The sequence below is a fragment of the Podarcis liolepis genome (genome assembly GCF_965112155.1).
Source record: "Podarcis liolepis genome assembly, chromosome: 12".
Taxonomy (NCBI): Eukaryota; Metazoa; Chordata; class Lepidosauria; order Squamata; family Lacertidae; genus Podarcis; species Podarcis liolepis.
Genome location: NC_139563.1, coordinates 23,986,867 through 24,002,892, shown reverse-complemented (window position 1 = coordinate 24,002,892; position 16,026 = coordinate 23,986,867). Strand labels below are relative to the sequence as shown.

Below are 16,026 nucleotides of genomic sequence, written 5' to 3'. Positions count from 1 at the left end.
ATCTTACACTTCCAACAGTGCAGATGCACCTGATCCAAATCTGGCTTCTGCTGTAGGTCCTTTCGTATGTTAACTTCCCTCCATGGCACCCAATAACAGGGCAGTCCTCTACTCAGAAGTTTAATGGTGCTTATTCCCTGTGTGTTTAGGATTGCAGCCAAAGCCACCCACAGTGATTATGGCCTTGTTACTAGGTCACAGCCAGGCTAGGGAAATGCCCAAGAGAATCCAATGTCACATGTGTGAAATATTTGGTTTCTCTCGAGTCTGTCTTTTTGGGTGAAGGTCCAAACATTAGTTTTCTTCTTACTATTTAAGCTGGCACATATTTCTGCTTTGCCTATGCAAAGACCTGCTTATATATCTCTCTCACCATCTGGAAAACCTGAGTGTTTCCCCCCAAAGCAGCAATACTTCTTTGCAGGGAGGTCATTTATCATCTTAACATATGTAAATTTGGATTTCTGCCGATGAAAGTTGCACCAGCTAACAAAGTTGTACTATCATTATTTTGAAAAATGTAATCATCATTTTTGACCTCCATCTGAACTGATGTGTCTCTCTCTAGTCTCCTTTTGTAAGCAGGTAAGACTCTTGCATTCGGCTGAGCTTCTGGAGACTCGTGGTGACTTCTTTCTTTGGCTTTTCATAAAGTTTCAAATGTTATTTTTACTATTTTAGTTGAATTATTTTAGTTTGTATGGATTGCTATCATTTTTATTTATTTAATTAATCGATTTATTTTCTATACTGCCCTTCATCTAATTATCACAAGGTAATTTTCAATATAAAATAATAATAATACACAACATAGTAACAAACAAAAGCAATAACACACAGTTTAAAAGGCCATAGATTTCATTAGCCAAAGACCTGGGAGAAGAGGAATGTTTTGTATCTATGTAATAAAGGTACCAGATGAGCTTCCCTGGGGAGAGCATTCCACAAGTGGGGAGCCACCACAGAAAAGGCCTGTTCTTACGTTGCTGCCCTCCGGACCTCTCACAAAGGAGGCACATGAAGAAGGGCCTCAGATTATTATTGCAAGGTCCGGGTTGGTTCATATGGGGAGAGGCAGTCCTTTGTATCTTCAAATGGTTGTAAACCACTTTGTGAACAGACTTGTATTATTACAAGTAAATAAATCAATCAAGGATGGAGAACTGGGTCTGACCAGTTTGACAGGTAGATGGGACTGTCCCCTTGTAACAATGCACCAGGTGACCCATTTACCCCACCCCTCCCCCCAATGGTGTGGAATTACACCATGCAGGCACAGGACCCAATGATTGTTGGGCTATCAACGCACCATCCTTGGCTCGAATGGAAGCTTCAACGATAATAAATAAATGTGGTTTTCTTTGTGTTGCCAGGCCAATATACCACCGTCCCAGGAAGCTGTAACTTTGAAACACAAGGCCACGACTGGACTGCTGTGTGTGGATTTACACAAGATCCTGAAGATGAATTTGACTGGGACGTTCACAGCAAAGCTGTCATAGAACCAGGAGGTCCACTCAAGGATCACACACCAGGTAATACGCTGTTTTGGGGAAATGATTGAAAGCTGTTATTCCTGAAACAGATATCCTCAAGCCATTTGCTGAATGAGCCAGGTCAGTGGTGGACACGAAATCAATTTTGTGTGCTGTGCAAGGAGGCAAACTACGGTGAGCAAATGCTACTGGGAACTAATTGGAAAATGCCAATGGATGTTTTGTTTTCTTTGGTGGCAATGCAAGCATAAATAAGACACCACAGAAGACAGAGGAGAGATGGGCAAAACAGAGTGCATTGGATTTTGCCTGACAGTGCTGCCTGAACGGGAATAAAATAAGACAGCCTGACGTGGCCAGTTATCAGCTATTTTCATCATTGCTTTAGTTCACAACAGACAGTATAATTTTATAGGTTGTTCTTTACAATGCAGCCCTGGTGATAGCATTCCCGATGCTCTGCTATGGTTGGGTGCATTTATTTATTCATCTCTTAAGAATGGGCTGCTAAATAATACATAAAGATACTAATTAATCAGAAATCCTTGGGAGAAAATACTGTTCTGGTAGATTAAATATGCCTTCTGTACATTTGCCTGCATTTTTTAAAATAAAAAAACCTGTTAATTAAAGTGGCGCTTGTAAACTTTTCCCCTTCTAGGCCTATTTTGATGAAGAATTAAGAGTAACAAATAGTGTAACAGTTGTTGACTACTGTGGCAACTGGTGCATCCAGTCTTCTGTTGTAGTAGGCTTATTTGTGCAAGTTGTCTAATGGATTTTCTAAATACTTCCATGGGTCATCACACAAGCATGATGAAGGAAGTATTTTGCTTTGATAGCTATAGCTGTCATTGAAAAAGAATTCAGCTGAGTCCAGCTGATTCACACATGCATCATTTGATCATCTCTTGATTACATACCACATGGCTCTCAGCTGAATGTGTGAAACTCTCTCCATAGAAAGATAGTGACAAGGCTCACTAAATACCTAGAAAGGCAGAACAGGATTACAGTAGCAGGTCTCCCCAACCTCTGTGTCTTCAGGTCAGGTACAGAGCCAAATGCACATAAGCTCTAGAGAAAGACGGTTTGCTGAATGAACCAAGGAGGTAAGGACTGCCACTGAACCGCCCTTCACATTTTCTGTGTACTGTACTCTTGCCTGAATAGAGCTATTATTTTTGAGTTTACTGTGGATGACAAAAAGTTCTAGCTGTGGGGACAACTGTGGCGATACTAGAAGTATTTGTTGTTGTTTGCATCCGTCTGTCTTGAGAGACAATGGAGTTCGTCTCTGGGGATGGTCAAACTGCTGCATAAGCAGCACGGAAGTAACCTCCCAAGGGCACAAGCCTGGGAAGTGTGTATGGAGGCCCTGGGCTGCCCAGACAACAGGACCTCCCTCTCGGCCTCACTGATGTGGTACACAGGAAAGCACAGCAATATGTTTGACACCAGCTTGGCTGCAGGAGTTGCTGGAAGGAGGCGCACAAGGCACCATCCAATCATCTTAAGGACTCCACTCCAGATTTGTGTAGGGTGTACTTCTTAGCCTTTTTTCTCCCAAAGATATCCTGCAAGGCTGCTGAGGTTTAGGTCACAGTTTTCTTTCTCCTAGATGGGCTATCTTCCCAGGTTGGTGAGCCCCATCTGCCCCTCACTTCGCTCTAGAACATGTGCAGAAACTGTCATCTTGACCGTTGGACCTACTGTTGTTCTCGTCTTTGCATGTAAGGGAAGTCCAACCTTGCTGTATGCAGTGGTACCTCGGGTTACATACGCTTCAGGTTACAGTCGCTTCAGGTTACAGACTCCGCTAACCCAGAAATATTACCTTGGGTTAAGAACTTTGCTTCAGGATGAGAAGAGATATTGTGCTCTGGCTGCACGGCAGCAGCTGGAGGCCCCATTAGCTAAAGTGGTGCTTCAGGTTAAGAACAGTTTCAGGTTAAGAACGGACCTCCGGAACGAATTAAATACTTAACCCGAGGTACCACTGTACCTACATTACTAATCATATATGTTATAAAGAATGTTTTGCCTTTTTTCTATAGACCAAAAGAGCTTCAGTTATAGACTCCTTATCCATTGCAAATTTTTAGGCTAAATTTTGGGTCCTCCTTGAGTGTTTCTGCTTTGCTTGAACTCTGAGGCCCTGCTCCAGTTCCCTGAACATTGCAAGGCAGGGTGGGGCATCCCATTTACTCAAGGTTTTCAAGCAGCCCCACACAGCACTCTTGCTTGAGCTTCCAAAAACCGTTTCAGACCTTTCTATTGACTAGACTAGAAGGTGTAGCCAAATGGCCTCTTGTTAAGCCCCTTCACATAAACCCACTAAAACTATGAGATCTGGATTAAACGTGCCGTTGATTTGCTCCAGGAAGGTGATGTTTATGTACTTAGTAAAGATACCTGACAAATGAAGACAAAAAGTCAAATGACACATCATGTGGGAAACTTGCAATCAGGATCTTGTGAGGGTTTTTTTTTAATTAAAAAATAATAATATTTTTAGCCAGGAAAAGTGATTAGACTGGCATTTCAGTACAGGGAGGAAGCTTTAATACTCCCCCTCCCCCATGCCAGTTTCCCAGTTTCTCTCCTACGCTCTGTCCAAGACAGCTACTTGCCCCATGGGACAATATGGGGGTCACTCATACTGCATAGCCAGTGGTGTTTTGTTCCTAGACAGTTGTATGCTGGAATTCTTTAAATAAGGTAGAGATGGGGAAGCTTAGGCTCAGGGGCCAAATCCATCCTTTCTGGCCTCTCTTATCCTACCTTCAGAACTATCTTCAGACCACACCCTTCACCAGCCTTGCTTTGCACCCTTCTTGAGTGCTTCTGCCTTCCTTGAACTCTGAACTTACCTGAATAGAGGACTGAGTATGAAGAAACTAATCTACTGTACAAAGGGAAAATTTACACTCACCCCCTTTGCTTCTGACCTTGCCCACCACTGGAATGTGGTCTGCAGAAAGTTGCCCAAAAAGCAGTTTGGTGCTATGACTGAAAAAACTTTCCTCAACCTGGAATAAGGGAATGAAAAACCATTAGATAACCTGCTTCAGGGAGTTCAAAGTGTTCTTCACCCTTCTTTGTGACAGTTGTCCAGTGGTATCTTTTTAGGGTATCTACTCATAGCCCAGGGTAGGCAGGGAGAAGTGAGCATAACCCTTTTAAATTTGTGTCACAGGAGCATCCTTAGCCCCAATATCAACCCTTATGAAGTTATCAGCCAGAAACCAGGTTGGCTGATTCAGGATACATACCCATCGCCTATGCCAAAGCTGACTTGCATCTGGAATCAATAAAAGTTGTAGCCATTTCAATCCCAAGCTGGTGCCATGTCATTTTTGCTGCTTCTACACCTCCAACCACCTCCCCGGTGGCCCGCTGTGCCTGGGTTTGCAAAGATGATGGTTTCTATTATCCCACACAGAAGTGTGAGAGAGATAGTCTAAGGATGCTTTAGCTTCTAATGAAGTGCACTTGTTAGAACTTCCTTAGGTAGCTCTTTCTTTTGAACTAATCTCAAAGTCTTAATAGGTTTGTTTGCATTTCTTTTCCTGCAGAGGAGTGCCATCAGCATGACTTCATACAGACTGAGTACCGGATGCAAACATATTGTTCTAATTAAAGATAAGGATGAGGAATTTGAAAGAAACAAGAGGGGCTTAATAAACCTAACAATATTTTGAAGAATTAAAAAATGCCATTGTGGAGACGATCTATATGTCTCTGTATCAAACGTCCTTAGTATTGACCATGTTTTGCAGTTGTACATAAATAACTAACAAACAGAAACTTTTGGAAGCATTATTTGGCTCTGTATTTCCCCCCTTTTTATTAGAAAACAGGGAAAATATTTAACTATTAAAGTAGAGAGGAAAAGGCCGTGGAGTGTTTCTGTCAGTGTTATAATTTGTATAAGTAAAATTATTAAATATTCATTATATATCCTTTCATTCATTATGCTATATAATTGACAATCCAAGCAGATCTAACAGCAGTGGTTTTCCTTTTCACAGAAACTGGTCACACTGCCACTGCCAAACATAACTGACTCCTGTACCAAACAATTATATAATTAAACAACAGTCCCAAAAAAACCTCACAGCCTTCTGGAACATTTGATTTGTCTTTAGAAAAGATAAACATTTTAAGCGCCATTCCTGTCATTTCCTTGTTGCTTTCTAGACCCATAAGGAAACCACAGTGTTTACCGCAACTCCCTTGTCTCAGAAATGATTGGCACAATAATCTAGTGATCTTTCCTACCGCAGTCCCTGATAATATTTTTTTTGCCACAATTGATTATACATATCTTCAGTGATGAAATGGTCCTCTGAATCTACTAGCACAATTCCAGATTTTGCATTCCTAAGGGCAGTGCCACAATTAGGGAAAGGGTCATGGTCACCCAGGTAAAAGATGGTGGCTGGGTCATCCTTAGAGGGGTTCAGGAGTAAATCATACTGTGGGGGGCACCCCCCTTTCATTAATTTCCTCCTGCCACTACTGCCACTGCTCCTCTTCATGGTGATAGTGATGGTAGCCTCTCCTCCTGTGCCACTTCCATTTTTTTAATTTACTTCAGTGGTAAGGCTATCTGCGTCCCACTCTCCCTTTCTCCTTTGCTGTAGGAAGAAAGGAGGTAGAGAGGTAAAGAGCCTCACCAATTGAGTAGAGGTCTGTCCCCCAAAGTGTTTGCCATGGGTGGTTGTTCCTGTTGTCGCCCCCCCCCCCCGGCCAGCCTTGGATGCTGGGATGTGGGGAAACCAACGGTAACAGCCTCCAGCTGCTTCTCTTGAGCCCCCCGCCCCAGCCATTCCTGTCTGTTGTGTGTGCCATGAGGCCTGCCCTACTCTCCTAAGCTAGCCTGCTGCCCTCAGGTGTGGTGGAAGATGCTGTTCCATCACCAGTGAAGATTCAACTGCTTGTCTGGTCTGCTTCTCTATGTTGCATTCGGGGAGGGCACCATCTTGTCCTTCCAGTCAGGCAGCAAAATGTCCTTCATCTGCTTATTTATTTAGAAATCAGCTTTTTCCATAGATAGTTGTATGAATATGCACTAAGCCTCTGCTGCTAGATTCATAAAGATAACATTCCCTAGTCACTCTGGTAGTACGTAATGTCACAATTGTATTTCAAATTAATCCAAAACTACTGCTATTCCTTGGATCTGCATTATCAAGCAGATGGATCAAAAATCCCCACTCATTCAGCTACAAGCATACATTGAAAGTCTGATTGTGAATATAATAACACGCTTAAGAGTTTAACAGGATAACGTCTTGAATCTGACACCCTACGAGAAAAATGTTTCCTTTTGTTTTAAAACATTGTTAATGCTAACAGGATTTCTTTTGTCTTCTTGAAGGTAATGGGCACAATTTTTTGTATGTCAATTCATCTACTCAACAAAAAGGGGACAGAGCAAGAATAGTTACCACCCAGTACTTCCCAGCCAGTCTGTGGATATGCACATTGCGCTTCTGGTTTTGGCCATTTAATTCTCCTGAAATTGGATTGTTAAAGGTAAGCAAAACAAGGAATTTAATATCTAGTAGATTATAGTTGTATTATTTATCCTTTTCTTGGTTGCCAGTTCCATTATTTCCCACACTATAGTCCAACCTGCTTGAAAAAACAAAGTCAACATTGGCAGCGCTACGATATTCTCATTTCAGAAGAGCTGTGCATGCAGTCCCTCCCAGTCACTGTACAAAATCTCAAGATAATGTTCTTATACAAGAACAACTTATCAACTTATTTTCACACCGTCCAATCTGTTTTGCTAGATATTGCATGTGGATTGCAATGGAAATGTAATGTAATTGAGGGTGGACATATCTTTCCATTTCAGTTTCTCTCAATTTCTCATTTTTTCAGTCTTAAATTCAGTTCTCCACTTTTCAATATCAGTTGGTGGTCTTTTTTTTTATCCTCATGAAAAGTCATCAGCATTCTACTGCAGATTTATCCTCATACACTCATTAATACACTCATTAAGACTGGAATTTTTTTTGCAAAGCAGGTTTCCCTAATAGTGTATGTTATTTTCACTAATATATCCCTTTTTATGAACTTATATTTTAGTATTTGAATTTTTGTACATCTTACTCTGCTGGGGAACTGCACTGCAATATTTGGAGAAGTGCAAATTTCAAAGGATGGCTTTTGTTTCGGTTCTGTTATTGTTTCAAAAAGTGCAAGTTAGATAGGTTCACCTTTAAATGCAAACTGAATCACATTTCTCCACTATCAGTAAATGAACTGCATTCATTCCTGCACTACTCATTTTTTTTACTAAGGTGTATGTGTGTGTGCTGAACATTGGCTGTGTGATTTGAGTTGCATGTTCTGCGCTGCTGGAGAAACCTGGAGCAAAGCAGCCTTGACTGTTTTCATCTCCATTGTGACTCCCATGGCTCTCTGTGGCTTGTGCTTTTCTTTGAAGCAGCTGTGTATTGGTGTTCCATGTTTGGAACTAGAAAGCTTTTCTAGTAATGATGGTGAGGTTCTGTGTACTCAGAAGATTGCTTCTAATGGAAGCCTTGTCCTTGAAGCTACAGATCTTAGGTATATGATACTTGAAGAACCTCATATTGTTACCAGCGTCCAGAAGCTACTGGATTGCTTTTGCAGTAGTTATTCTACTTATTTAATAATACATGCAGAGCATTGACTGCTGAAGGTCACTTTTATGTTGCTCCTGAATTTTGTGCAAACCAGTCCAGGGACCATACATCAGCCATTAATGAGTTTTTCCTGTGTTGAATTTTGTGGACTTTCACATTATACACAGTTACTTGGCAGTATATGAAATTAATCCAGGATTTTTAAATGCATTTTTTGTGACTTTGTAATATAGTTTTTAATAGTTATTACTTTAAAATCCTTTGCATCAGGTTCCTGTTACATAATTTCCAGAGTGGCAGCTGTGTTCATCTGTTGCAGTAAAAATCTCAAAGAGTCTTGTGGTGCCTTAAAGACTAACATATTTATTATGGTATGGTATAAGTCTACCAAAAAAAAATGTTAGTGTTTTAAGTATCACAAGACTCATTGTTTTTGCAGATGATAAAAAACAGATTTGTCGGGTTTTTTTGTTTTTGTTTTTTAAAAAACCTTTAATAATTATTTCCAGTGGTTGTTTTCTCTGGTGTAAGCATACTGGTGTTGTAAAATCATGTATCAGAGGCAGCATTGGATGAATACCTCTGAAATACAGTAGCAACCAATCAATGCACCAACAGATACAAAACTTGAAGAGTTGAAATGAAAACCTAGGAACATTCAATGTATATTTCTGGCAACACAAAATTTATTTTCCTCTAGGGACAAGTATAAAGGTACATGGTGTAATGCTGTCTGCTGTTCTGTTGAAGAAGCACAGCACTTCTTCTATTGCATCTCTATTGGATCTCTTCCCTAAAGCGAGTGCCAGGTGTTTCACAGGGATACCCTATTATTTAGGCATTGCAGACATTAATTGGTGCGTAGGCAGGAAGCAACCTCACAACAGTGTCTTGGAATTAAGAGATATCAGTAAGGCAGCTAGAAAGCAAAGTGCTTGTTTTTCAGGGAAAAGTCAAAACATCTGAGAAGCCCTAAAACAATAAGTGGTGAGGATCAAATGAAAAGTCTTGTACATTTTTAAATAGAAAGAGTTTTAAGGCAAGCCAAATAAATGCCCACGGCATCAGAAATAAATTTAATATTGCCCAAATTTAAAGAATAAATTCATGCTGGTGGAAGCCTCTTCCACACACACGTTTCTGTCATGACAGCCAGTGCCAGACTCGTACAGTTACATTCTGGGCCCTTGTACACATAAGTGAAATGTGTGTAAGTGGGGAGCCCACTGCAGTACTGTACATACAGCCTCCTGCCCAACAGCTGTTGAGTGAGGTAGCACAGCGCCAGCGAGAGCTCCTGTGCACCATTTTGGAGCCCTTGGGTTCTTTTTGTCTGGACTTTGGGCTCTGGGGAAGGTCTCCTTGTGAGCCACAAGGAATTTCCAGCTCTCCCCCACCATTTCAGGTTAGAATTGAAATATTTTCTGATGCTATGCATCTACACAGTCGTACATAAGTGGTCATTCATAAGTGGTGACTAACCTGGTTCACAGTGTTGCTGTGGGGATAAAGTGGAGGAGAGCTTTATGTATCACCCTGAGCCTGCAATCCTATAGAAACTTATCTGGGAGCAAATCCCAATGAGGCTTTCAGTACATAATCAGAGGATTGCACAATGAACACCTTTGAGGAAGAGAAGAATATAAATGTATTTTTTCCTCCAGCAAGACTCACAAAATCTACTTCTTCCAATGCAAAGAGGGAATAATATTTTCCCTCCTCCATTATATGTTTGTACTGAGATTGAAGGAGCGAGGCTGTCAGATGAACCATTCAGTACAGCAGTGTTTCCCAACCACTGTTCCGCGGCACACTAGTGTGCCGCGAGATGTTGCCTGGTGTGCCGTGGGAAAAATTAAAAAATTCGAAAGATATTTTTTTTTAAGTCAAATTTTCGATTGGGGCGCCGTCACTAGATGACCCCTGGGGTTCCCTCCCTCCCTCCCGCTCTGCGCCTCCCTCCTCCTCCTCCTCCTCCGGGGAGGCCCTTCCTGGCTCTCGGCCAAGGCTTGGCGGCTGCCACTCACTCACTCGCTCGCCCACCCATCCCTCCATCCCTGCACCCGGCCTCTCCCCCTCCGTCCCCGGCGCGGGGGCTGCCGGGATCCGTAGTCCCCTCGCCCTTGGGCTCCGCGCCCATGCGGGGTGCTTGAACTACGTTCCCCAGCGTGGCCTGGCGGGCCGGGTGTTTTGTTTGAAGCGCTCTTCTCCCGGCCATGGAATGAGCGCAGCGGCGGCGGCCGGGCGGGCAGGGGCTCTTCCGCGCAGACCCCACACAGCCTGCCTGCGCCCCTGCGGAGATCGGGCGGCAGGATGGAGCCCGGGGATCCCCGCGGAGGCGGAGCGGCGGAGGCGGAGGCTGCCCCCCAGGTAGGGCTGCGTCGGGGTTTTTTTATTTTTGCAATGCTGCATCTGCGCCGGAGGGGACGCATCGGACCGCGGGGAGACCCCTTGGCGGGCGTGCAAGTCAATGCATGCGTGTAGGCGTTGCATGGAGTGCAGTGCAATGCAATGCAATGGCAACGCGGCGCCCTGCATGCATGCATGCAACTTCCACCGGCGCTCCGGACTTGGCAGGTGAGGGGGGTCCCCAGTGGGCAGCAGAGAGAGCCGGGAGGGCGAAGGGGAGCCGGGGGGGAGCAGCGCTGCTCCCCGAGCCGAGCCCGGGGGGAAACTTCGGCGTCGTTGCGCCGGGTGTTGGAAGCGGAGGCTGGCGGGGGCCCCTCACCTGCAAAACCTGGTCGCCTCTCATATATTTCATGCATTGCATTCATCGTCCGCTTTCTCCTCCAAGGAGCTCCCGGGGGCGCGCGTGGTTCTCCCCGTGTTATCCTCGCAACAACAGCCCTGCGAGGTGGGTCAGGCGAGTGGCCCAAGGGAGCACCCAGGGATTGTCCTGGCCAGGTGGGGTGATTTGAACCCTGCTCTCTGCCCGGTCTTCGTCCTTATTTAGCCCCCACATGTGCATGACTGTGCATGACTGAGGTTTTCCCCCCTCGTCTTGGCTATGGTGTGAGTCTGTGCTGTTAATTAATGGGGTTCTGCCTTCGGAGAAGATGAGCCAGCCCTCAAGGAGGTGATTATGTAATTTGCTAGCAATTCATGTCCCTCCCGGCGTGACGCTGTGCGCTGACGTCACGGGGCTGTAATGGTGGTGTGCCTCGAGATTTTTTTCATGAAACAAGTGTGCCTTTGCCCAAAAAAGGTTGGGAAACACTGCAGTACAGTACTTTATTTATTTCTTAACATTCTCAGTATCAGACCTAGGCACCCCATTTTACTTTACTACCTAGATGGAACAAGTTGAGGAGAATAATTGCAGTTTCCCTGTTCAGTATCCCTTCACTGCAGTGCTGCTTGAACATACTGCCATAATACTGGAAGTTAAAGCAAAAATTAATTCCCCTTGTGATAATATATGTCCAATATTTCAGTTTTCCAGCTTGTTAGGCAGTTCATATTACATAAATTGCTGTGAACTGGGGTGTAATAAATTACAGCAGAGGACAGGCCAATTTCATTAAAAATGACTAATTTTTTTATTACTCCATCTCACTTTTAAGGAAGGAAAACACAGAGTGGATCAGCAAATTTTTGTACTATTTCCCATGATTTGGAAGTGATACCATGCTGTTCTGTGAAATGCTGCTTAGCAAATTCAAGTTTACTTCTGCCAATCAGATCCTATAGCAGTTCTAAGGGGAGGAAGAAAGGATAAAACCTCAAAAGGATGGCTGAGAAGATGGTTTATTTTGGCTTACTGATAAATGCTTCTATGTTTATAAAATCTATCATCGCTATCTTAAGGAGCTTGGTATTGAGTCATCAATTATATTATAATGTATGTGCAAATATGTATTAGGAGATATTTACCCATTTTTTGAACTTGTATCTGTGAGTTTTAGAAGAAATAAAAACAACATTTCCAATGCATTTCTAAATAAGGGTCCCAAACCTTTGGAGATGAAAGTACCAGAGACTTCAATAGGTCTTTCTTTTTATTTAAACTCCTAGACCTTCTTGACCAACAGCTGGCAACTCCCCACACACCCTAAAAACATCCCTGGCATAACACTACATGGGGGAGTGTTCAAAATCCAGTTGCTGGAAATGCCCCACTTTTGCTACCCACTTCTCCCTCCATTAATCAAGCTATTTCTTTCTCCCTGTTCAAATACCTCCTGCTTTATCCTCCACTCTCCATATAATATATTCTCATTGCTATCATGAATATGTGATTCCTTCTTTCTTGGGCATGCATTATGACACTTCTGTACTTACTAAATTGTTGGCGTGTTTTCTGTATTTGGCTATCAATAGGTGTATGCCATTGAAGAATTTGGAATGGATATATTGATGTGGGCAGCAACTGGAAATACAAAAAATACATGGACATATGCATATGTGGTCCTTTCCAGCAATAGTCCTTTCAAAGTGGCATTTGAAGCAGAAGTAGGAGCTAATGAGCCCATCGAATTTGCTCTCGATGACATTTCTTTCACACCAGAATGTGCATCAGGAGGTATGTAATTCTACAGATAAGTCACTGGACACATATACCTAACTCATTATCTGTTTATTAATACATTTATAATAGGTCCCCTCTTTGATATAAATACTTTGGGAACAAGTATGTTATTGTACACAATACGATTGGACATCAAGTGGTCACTGCATTTGATGTGTGTTTCTAACATGAGTAATTCTATTTCAGAAAAAAAAACATGTGTGAGGCACCTCTGAGGACCAAGCTACATGAAACAGTGATAGGGCCACCTGCCACTTACTTCCCCTTAGTACTTCTCCCTATGTATCCCCCACACATCCACATCCTGGGCTCAGCTGCATTACGACCAAGCAGTTTTCCACTTGTCCTGCTTTCTAGGCACAGGTCTGAACAGTTTTCTGTTTGCCCTACCTCTCCCTGGGAAAAGCTGCTCTTTAGCACTGAATCAGAGCAAACATCAATCCGCTGAAAACCCAATTGACATTTGCTCCAATTCAGCAATAAAACCCGGGTTTCCCCAGGGGAAGACTGCAGGACAAGCGGAAGTCTGGTTGAGCCCTGAGAGAAAGGGGAAGAGATTGCAGGAATGTAAACCATGGACAAGCAGAGGTTGATCATGTGAGACAGGCTTTGAGGGTAGGAGAGAATATATTAATTGCAATTTATCCCTCCAGGCACCTGCATGTGTGGGTTAAACAGAATTTTACGATTTTACCCGTGGGCGCAAAATTTGAAACCCTGGGAAGTAGGTTGCAAAGCCTAGTTTTGAGCAAGGTCAGGTATGAAATAAGCTGTCTCTCCCTTTCTTACCATGCTTACCAAAGAATCAGGTAACAAATATAAAAATATAATTTACTTATAATCTTGCTTTTGTTTGACAGCAGTAAAAACTAAGCAGGCAAAATATGTAAATTGACAGTATAACCAGCTTCAGGCATCTGCCTGAGCTGGAGCAAGGACAGGGTATGCCTGTTCTCATGGCTGGTCACAGGAAGAGAGAGAGGAACAGGAAGTACTATTTGCTTCTTTCTGTCCAGGAGAGGAGGGGAAATGACATCACACAGAGCCCTCTCTACCACTTGTATTTCCATGGTCTGAGTATCTACCTATCAGCATTACAGCTCTGTGGTGTTACCGCTTTTAATGCTAACCAACAAGAATTTGCGTATCACCTGTCATGTTGCTCCTTATCCTGGAGTCTCGTTGTCCTCTGGATTTATATCTGATGAGGGCAGATCTGCATTTGAAGAGCCTGATCTGCTATTATTGTGTCTAGTTTGGCCTCTTGAAGGTAGTTCACACTATAGAAAATTCATTCTTTTTTGTAGGGATATGATCACCCAGGTAAATGCCTTTATTTGAATGTAAATGAGGCAGCTGTGTGCAAATAGTCATTTGTTTAACTCTCCATGTTTAAGAAGACTATTTTGTGTGTGATTGGCAATAAGCAGATGGCAACTGTGGCACTTATGGCTAAGTGAAAAATGATAGCAGTGCTGGAAAATATGCTCATGAATAATATACCACTAGTTGCTCTGCTCTAATTATGACCTCCAATTGCAAAACACCCCTCTCTCTCCAGTGAGTTGTTTAACCCCATGTTTAAAACAATGCCTCTTTTGTCTGTGATGATAAAAACATATCTTGTGGGAAAGAAGCCACATACTGATATTAACTTGAAATATTTGTGGTGCAGCACAACTTTTGCACTTGCGAAAAAAACAAATAATTGTTTTAATTTCTGCAGCATAGTTCACATGCATCACAGTTGACTTTGTATTACTATTTTCAACCATAACCTTGTGACCTTGGTTATTAACAATCACTTCCATGGATATGAAACTGAAAATACATGTTTCCAGCCAAAGTTGGGAACTGTTAAAATGCAATGATTTCAAGGGGAGTTATTTAAGAATAAACTTTTTAAACTCAACCCAGTCAGGGACTTTATGCCTCAGAAGGGTTGTTAATGAATCAGGTATATATATTTTAGATGATGATAGGTCAAATCTGACAGCCTTATAAATCCAAGGTTTACTGTGTGCATAACCTTTGCTCAAACTGCTTCAAAAATTGCACTATTTTGTCCTTGTTAGTCTGGCAGCAAAAACCAACTGATGCTGGTTTGGTTGACATTCACTCTGGTTGACATCAGTGGTATGGCGCCACAGTGAGAGATCAGTAAATCACCAACACGATGGTGTATTATGTTAGAAGACCTTTGAATTATGGATATGGCATTGCAGCTGTTTCTTGGTTTGGATCACTGCTCACAACTTCCAATGTGAAAACACCAGCATCATCAGAATACAAGTCTGAGAAACTCTGCCTAAGCTAGTAATAGCAAACATAAATATTTGTTTTGCAATGGTTTCAGCTACACAAATAAATAATATTCGTAAATAATATTTGTAAATGTAAATATAAAGGTGACATTATATTTAAATAATGATAATAATAATAATAATAATAATAATAATAATAATAATAATAATAATAATAATATAGAACACCAGTGTCTGTAGATCCTTTGTGCTATGACCTTGACTCTGATATTTACTTGTTAATGTTATTGCTGTAACTAACTAAGCTGCCCTGCTATGTTGAACTGGATAAAAATGCCCAATGAAGATTACTTTTTGGAGGTGAGTGAATTTAAATACTTTTAGGTTAAGGTTACCAGGTTTTTTCCAATGAATCCGGACACACTTTTCAACTTCAACTGATTTTGTTAGGAGACTGATTTGTAAATCTGGGGACTGTCCCTGGGAAATGGGGACATCTGGTAACCTTCTTTTAGGTCTTGCCTAAAATACAAGATGTTCCCTCCCTCCCTTTCTCTTCTCTTCTCTTCTCTTCTCTTCTCTTCTCTTCTCTTCTCTTCTCTTCTCTTCTCTTCTCTTCTCTTCCTTTTTTCTTTTTTTGAAAAAAAGAGCCTAGCACCTCTTCAAGCAGCTTGACTGTTCAGCTGCATTCCTAGGAGAGAATGCCCCGGGAAAGATATGATGTGTCGCTCCCAGTGGCTCAGTTTTTTGAGGAAAATAATAGGTGCCTCCACTGACCACCCCTTAGACATTCTTAATCTTCTCTCCCCACCCACCCACAGTGCCTCCAAATATCCCTCTTCTACTTTCACGTGGGACAAAAGGTCCCACAAAAGTGAAGTGAGGTAGAGATTCTTGGCCCAGCTTTAGTTTGCACTGTGATCTCATGAAAACGTACAGATGGGAAACAGGCATAGAGCATTCCCAGTTAATCAAGGCTTATTATGGAATTACATTCATTTTTTAAAAAAAATAGGCAGGAACACTCTACAGCCAATTCTGCTCAATTAGAGGGGATGGACTGTCTCTCTCTGATGAAAAGCAACAGCTCC

General features: G+C 42.3%; 1 protein-coding gene across 1 annotated transcript in view; it reads left to right on the top strand.

Annotated features, from left to right (window-relative positions):
* MALRD1 (MAM and LDL receptor class A domain containing 1) overlaps positions 1-16,026 on the top strand; it is a 226,792-nt gene that overhangs the window by 147,750 nt on the left and 63,016 nt on the right. The window contains exons 32-34 of the mRNA XM_083467342.1: positions 1,374-1,535; positions 6,883-7,040; positions 12,464-12,665. Of these exons, the coding sequence (XP_083323468.1) occupies positions 1,374-1,535; positions 6,883-7,040; positions 12,464-12,665 (522 nt within the window). The remainder of the gene's footprint in view (positions 1-1,373; positions 1,536-6,882; positions 7,041-12,463; positions 12,666-16,026) is intronic.